This window comes from Alligator sinensis, unplaced genomic scaffold (assembly GCF_000455745.1).
Source record: "Alligator sinensis unplaced genomic scaffold, ASM45574v1 scaffold404_1, whole genome shotgun sequence".
NCBI classification, from domain to species: domain Eukaryota; kingdom Metazoa; phylum Chordata; order Crocodylia; family Alligatoridae; genus Alligator; species Alligator sinensis.
Window position 1 is genome coordinate 4,004,086 of NW_005841839.1, and position 7,189 is coordinate 4,011,274.

The 7,189-nt window shown below is 44.8% G+C and overlaps 1 protein-coding gene across 2 annotated transcripts in view; it reads left to right on the plus strand.

Annotated features, from left to right (window-relative positions):
- CFAP70 (cilia and flagella associated protein 70) overlaps positions 1–7,189 on the plus strand; it is a 32,250-nt gene that overhangs the window by 24,512 nt on the left and 549 nt on the right. For both annotated transcript variants that reach the window (XM_025203821.1, XM_025203826.1), the window contains 7 exons: positions 1,393–1,539; positions 2,829–2,965; positions 4,259–4,411; positions 4,937–5,098; positions 5,583–5,672; positions 6,567–6,668; positions 7,014–7,061. In XM_025203821.1, coding sequence (XP_025059606.1) covers positions 1,393–1,539; positions 2,829–2,965; positions 4,259–4,411; positions 4,937–5,098; positions 5,583–5,672; positions 6,567–6,668; positions 7,014–7,061 — 839 coding nt within the window. The remainder of the gene's footprint in view (positions 1–1,392; positions 1,540–2,828; positions 2,966–4,258; positions 4,412–4,936; positions 5,099–5,582; positions 5,673–6,566; positions 6,669–7,013; positions 7,062–7,189) is intronic.

The following is a 7,189-nucleotide window of genomic DNA, read 5'->3' on the forward strand; positions in this document are numbered from 1 at the left end:
TGCCAAGCCCTTTCTCCTGCATGTAGTCCTTCCTCTTGCTGATCAACACCTTGGTATGTTCTGCTGCTCCTCCAGGCTGGAGGAACTCCACATCATTGCCCACAGAGCTCCTTTACTGTCCTCCTTAAAGCAATCCCTTGCTGTGGTGCCTATAAAAATCCTGGCAGAGGTTAGGTATGTGGCATGCTGAACTGACTGCTTTTCATGTTGATGGATATTGTTTCATCATTTCCCTGTACTCTACCATATCTCTGTCTAGACTCTATAACATTGTGTCTTATAGTTAGAATGTAAGATGTCTGCTGCAGGGTCCAGCTTTTAGCTCCGTGCTTGTCTAGCATCTAGCTCAGTGATTCTCAACCAGGGTGTCATGAGATCCTGCGTAAGGTGCCACAGCAGCTGCCCCCTGTGCCAGGAGGAAAGCAATCACTCCTTTTCCTACCCAGGGCTGGGAATTCCAGCATGCTACTGCCAAGTGGTGCCCATGGCTGCTCCCCACCCCCAGTCAGTCCCTAAACTGGCGGTCCCTGCACTCCTACCATTATGCAGTATTGTGCGCACACATGTGCAGACGTGGAGCCATACTTTTCAGCCCAGCTCATCCCTCCTGCTGCTCCCATGCTTGGGGGTTGGCAGGAAGCACCACGGGTGCACATGGCTCCAGTCCCTGCAGTGCAAGTTGCTAGAGGAGCAGGCAATTCCTTCAGGTACAGAGGAGAGGCAGAGAGGAGGCAGACTCTGGAAAAAGAAGAGCATGGCAGGATGACCTCCTGCCCCTGTGGCCCTTACCTACACCAGGTAGATTTTAGCTCACTATTCCTTGATGGAATGCCACTGAATTCCAAAAAATGATGGTAGGTTGCTGTGCGGCTAAGTTTGAGAACCACTGATCTAGTTCAGTGAACTCCAGGTCCATGGTGGGTTCCTAAGCTGTCCTGCAATACAAATAATAATAGTTTTGCAGTGTGAATCAAGCTCATTGTTGCAGTTGAACAGAAATTAAAATCATCTTGGTGTGGCTGTTCCCTGACCTATGTTACAAATACTTGGGCAGGGCAGGGGATAAACAGGCCAATTTTATTTTTATCTTTAGCATCAACCCAGGAAAGGCATAACAGGCAGGTGGCCTTATATAATATTCCATTTATTTTATGGCCCTTGGCATACCCCAGAATTCAAAGAACAGAACTTGTCGTGTTTATTATAATTTTGCAAGATACCTGTCACCAAAAATCCATTCCCAGAGCCTTGCACCCAGGGTAGCATTTCCATAGCAGTCCTGTGCATTACTTCTCTGATTTTTCTGTCTTCTTTCCTCTACATTTCCTGCTAATAACTGTTTTTTTTAGAACTTTTTTTTCATTTATACTCAATAATCCTTCTGGGTTATAGATGAGACTTCAAGTATCTCCCCCAAACTCGAGTCTGATTCTGTGGAACCTGTTGTAACCATCCAGCTGCCAGAAGAGGAGGCTCCAGCAAAAGGGACCAAAAAGATTTCTCCCAGTGTCAGTAAGAACAAGGACCCACCTCAGAAAGGTTAGAAAATGGGGTCTTTGTCTTGGAGAGGAGGGGCTCAGTGCTGAGACAAAGGTCAGGGGACTTCACAGGTTCCATTGTGAAGAATGAGGTGAAGATAAATGCAGGTAATATGGGACAGAGACAAGAAAGGTGATTATTTGGTATTCAGCTTACCAGGATAGTAAATATTGCTGAAGGGCTTATTTCCAAACTCTAGGTTAGCAAACTAGATTGCTGTGTCGATTTTCCATCTTGCTGTTTCTGTCACAGCACGTGCCCAGTAGGGACTAGCTAAAAGGGGAACACAACTCTGGGCAGTGTGGTCTTGGGAAGGACAAAATAACTACTTTTTTGTGGGGTGTGATGGAATTAGGGGCCAGGAAAGACTCTCTTTCTCCTTGTGAATATTTCATTGGCTTCTGTGGATGGTTTTCATTTTCCTGTGAAGCAGTAGACATTGGCCACAGCTGGAGGTGGGTGTTTTGACTGGAGCATCACCACTGGGCAGCCTGGAGCATCACCACTGGGCAGCCAGCGGGAAGATCTGTGGGGCCAAGAGAAGAACCAACCAAAAGGAGGGGGGCTCAGTGAGATGGGATAGTACTCTGAGTTCTGACTTGTACCACTTCTCCCAGTACAGCAGAAACTATCGCAGTGCTGTTTACCCATTTTATTCAATTAATGTAGTGGGCCAGCTTCAGTAGGAGGTGTAAAGGGTGCTTAGGGTAAGGTCAGGTGCTTAGAGCACTTTGCTAGAAAGGAGAAGATGGGCTTAAATCCCCCCTTAGTGAGGGGGGCACTGGAACTAAAGTACCTAACCAGTAAGGCATTAGGGAAAAAGGCAGGAAAGTCATCATCTTCCTCCTGAATCTAGCACTTGTCATCATGGATTTCTATGACTAAAGCTCTGGCATTTCCTGGCATTTCTATACATGTGCCTGAGTGGCTGTGGGGCCATGGTGCAGCTACTGAATACACTCAGTAGGGATATGTGGGGCAAGCATAACTACACTGAATCCCAATCAGTGTGTAAATGCCCAAAACTGCACTTACATGGCTATGTATCTGCCCCTTAGGTACATGACAGGGAAATAGCATCCATCCCAAAGGATAGTGGTATCACTCCCTTTCAGATTATTGAGAGGGATTAATTTGCTTATGAAAAAAAAAGAAATGGTTAGTTAAGGTCAGCTTGAGGCACTGCTGCCTACATAGCAAGGAATAGCCTGTGTTGATTTGAGGCTACAACTACTGTTAGCCCCTTTTTCTTCAGCCCCTTTGAGCCTTTCTCCTTGCCCTTGTTTCAGAAATGAAGAAACTGAGCACAGGTGTCCTGGAGTCATCCTTTGTTACCACTCCAGTCCCTGTTTCTAGACTTTCCCACCCTTCCCCCACAATCTTCATGGAGACCATCCGCTTCTTGATGGAGGTCAATGCTCTACAGGTTGGTGCAGCATGAAATGGGGAAGGAAGACAGACTTAGGTTTTTAAACATTCTACAACATGTGACAGTTACTTGCCTGTGGAATTAGAGAGTGAGATCTCTGCAGTTCCCAGTGGGATGCTCTTCTGGTTCTACAGAGTGGGCCATGCAGCCTTAACGCTAAACACCAAAGGGTGCAGAAATGGGTCTTATGAAGTCCCACAAAGAGATGCCTACTTGGAGAATTCAAACCTAATATGGTCCTTAGAGATATCAAAATAATCTCAGCTAGACCAAGCAATGAGAGTATTTAAACTCGCCACTACTTTATTGCAAGGGTAATGTAAAACACAGGATTTTGCCCATAAAGGGCCTCTTTCATGGATTGTTTTGGGGTGAGGTATGTTGTTTTGATACATTGTGTAGCCCTGGCTGATCATTTTCTGAGGTCGAATAACATTCTACATGTGGTCAGAGTGGCCTTTCAATGGCACATGAAGTATCCCCCATCCAAAACAATCACTCTGACTCTGGGTTTCATTGAAACAAATACTCTTTGTGACCTTCATTGGAGCCACCATAATTTAGGCATCTTTCAGTTCAGACAATACTGAATGACTTCTTTCTGAAGGACCGTTAGTGCATAGGCCCACTTATCCATATCACTCTAAGAAATATTCACACTCCCTTGTAGAGAATGCATAAACGCAGTGCATGGGTAATATTCCAAAGGAGCACAAAACACTTTTCAGACTTAATAAACTTATATATAATGTTGGCCATGGCGTGGGGTGCCCAGTGGGGATCAGGGAGGCTTTAGAGTTTTACTGTCCAGTACTCTGAAGTCCCATCGCAGAGCATCAAGTTCCTTTTGCCTGGCAACTTGCCTTCCAGTCCTACCCACTGTGACCTCCCTGTTCACCTGGACCTACTATAACGTAGTGATTTTCACACTGCCTGACTTTTGAGTTTGTCTATAAAGGCACATAATCTGATGTGTGTTTTAAAATAGCAGATCAGGAAAACTAAAAACAATAGTTAGAATTTCAAAGGCAAAAATGCATTATATCCAGTGTCTGAACTGCTGATATGTCTTCTTGTCACTAATATTAACAGAAGCCTAATAGAAACATGTAAACTCACCCATGATATTATATGTGTATTCCTGTATGCAGTGATGAGGGAGGGCTCTGGCCCTTTCCTGTAGAGAAGCCTGGTTGTCTCCATACTTCACCATAGTGAGTAGCAAGACAGGGGTTTGGCTGTCCGTGGCACAGTGTCATTATAAAGCCTGTGTGTTGCTTTTCCTTCCAGTTTGTTCACAGGGCACTAGCCCATGAGCTGCTGTGCCTTCAGGGAGGCCCCAGCTGTGACTATTACCTTGTGCTGGCCCAGACTCACATGGTCAAGAAGGACTTCCCCAAGGCCGAAGAATGTCTCCAAGAAGCTATCCAGATTGACTACCTGGTAATTGTTACGTCTCTTTCAGCTGTCAGCATATCTGTGCTGAGCCTGCTTCATTCATCTCCCCCTTTATTTAACTCATCATTTTGCATTCTAGTTGGTTTTCCACACCAGGCAGCACATGTGAGTGAAGATTCTTCTTCTGTACATGTGCACATTTATCTGCCTTTCTTTCCTGTCCTGTTCCTTTCTCCACATGCAAGTATGTGTATTTCTCTGTTTCATACAGATACAATGTTGACATGCAGGTGAAAGGGAGATGCAGCCTTTGAGAATAAGTCAAGCTGAATGGAGCCCATAAGCAGTAACTGAACTGGTTTTTGTTTATATTACTCTAATTCTGAAGAGCCTTAGTCCCAGGCCATGGATGGTGCTGTTGTGCAAGCAACCTTTGCTATAAATGAAAACTTGTAATACAGTTATATATCCAAATGGTCTTTGTCATCTCCCATTCTATTGATCATATAAAGTGTTATCTCTCACCCACTTCTATCAGGCTCAATACATCTGACTTTTGACTTTGCACAGAATCCAAATGTTTGGGCTCAGAAAGGCCACCTCTGCTACCTAAGTGGAAACCTCAGTGAGGCAAAGGAGTGCTATGAGCGAACCATCAGCTTTGTGACAGATGCTGCTGAGATGCACTTTGTTTACCTGCGATTGGGGTCCATCTACCTAGAAGAAAAAGAGGTGAGGAGTGGAACATGGGGGTCAAAAAATGGGAGCTAACCCAGGGAAGAGAAACTAACTCTTCTGGGCCCTGGTCTAAAGGTCAGGTGCAGCTCCTGTCTGCATGGCTGCAGATCAGACAATACAGCAAAGCCTCAAGGAACTAAACTGCTTAGAGTTTTTATGTATATAATGACTAGCTCAACAAGGCTTCAGTAGTACTGGGATAATGATGATGCTGTTATCTTTTTATAGCACCAGATGAGCTCTAAATAGTTATCATCATTATTGCTATTCTGAGGCAGAACTGCTTGCTACATCAGATTTGTGTAAGGTCTTAGCCACTGCTGTAGCACAATAGCAGTTGGATAGTAGCATCTCTAATGAGTCCTATTGGAAATGAAGGGGCTGGAGACTGGAGAGCTCCTGTAGACAGAAGAGCAGCCATGGAGCTGTGAATGGCTCCATAACAAAGATCTATCAAGTTTCTCTCTTCTCTTGGCAGTATGACAAGGCAAAGCAAATCTACCTACTGGCCTGTAAGAAGTCAGCATCCTGCCTTACCTGGCTGGGAGTGGGAATCGCTTGCTATAGGGTAAGAGCACAAGGTACATTGCATCCATGCTTGGTCATTCTGTAGATATTGCATAGAACTTGGGAAGCTGAAATTGGGACTTGGCTTTCCATTATGCCCCCTTTTCCTTAAGCAGAAACTTTTCATCGAAACTGTCTGTGGAAGTAAAGCTCTTTAGATCTGTTTTTGGGTACTGGCCACACAACACTGTATGCCAGCATGGTCACAAGTGTGAGGCCCAGCTTTTTTCCTATCCAACTACAGTACAGACGCAGTGTTCAGCAATGACCCACTCTTTGGGTCCCCCAGAATTTCCTGTCTGGGTATGTCATGCAATCTCTGTTCAGTACTCCATGTTAAATGAGTGCCGTTCTGCCCGCAACTTCAGTATCAACAGAAAGGAGCCTCTTCCATTGGCCTAAATTGCTTTTTCAAGCTGGAAGGAATATAGAGAAGAATTCAGTGGCTGCAAAAAGCTGCTGAGCAGACCCCTTTCTTTTATTAAAGGTATGAGCATTGTCAGAGTGGAAGGCCTCTAGCCACAACAGATGCAGCATTGGTCCAGGGACTCCCTGGCACTGGAAGTACTGTCCTCAGAAAGTGAGTGGGAGAGTTCAGGGACAATCTGTTCTCCTCCTCAGCCATCCTAAGTATTCTAGGTGGAAGCAAAAGAGTTACTGCCACTTCACTGAGAATAGCCCAAGCTAATTTGTAATTAAATCCCTGCTCGAAATTCACACTGCCGTGTTCATATCATTATGCAAGTCAGAGGAGTATGGGGCCAGGAGCACTTCAGAAGACTTTTGTTGCTGGAATTTTTCCAATTGTCCTATCAGTGGCTTGTTGAATTTTGAAGCATGTTTGACCGACCACCTGTTCAAGTTTTGCTCATCTTTCTTGTCTCCCTCTGTAAAGCTGAAAGAGATGGGAGAGGCAGAAGAAGCCCTTTCTGAAGCCAATGCCCTGAATAACAACAACGCTGAAGTGTGGGCTTATCTAGCCCTAGTCTGCATGCAAGTGAGTGCCCAGCCAGCCCGCTACTACAGCATCAAGTGTGACAATGTGTTCTGCTTTATCTACAACTACTTACATGTCTGAAAGGCCTCTTATACGTTCCAGTGGCAAAAATAGATTCAGGCCTGTTATTCTCAGAAACCACCCCTCACAAAAAAAGGGAACAATCTGATGACAAAAGAAATGACTTTTCCTTTTTGTTTCCCATTACCCTTTCTCCTACTGAATGTTTCCTAGCTGAGGCATTCCTATCACCAAAAGCCATTAAAATATGTCCCTTTGCAGCAACTGAAACACCTGATCTTGTCCTGCCAAAAAAGTTTCTCACTTGCTGCTGTTGTTTTCCAGGAGGGAAGGCAGCTGGAAGCAGAGCAGTGTTACAAATACACAGTGAAGGTTTGTATTTTTTCTCATCCCTTCTGCTTTGTTGCATTTGGGTGCAGAAAACAGAATGAATAGTTTAGCTTGAGGTCTGCTGTTGATTAAAAAAAGAAACCACATTTATTTTGCTTGACTTGGGGGTT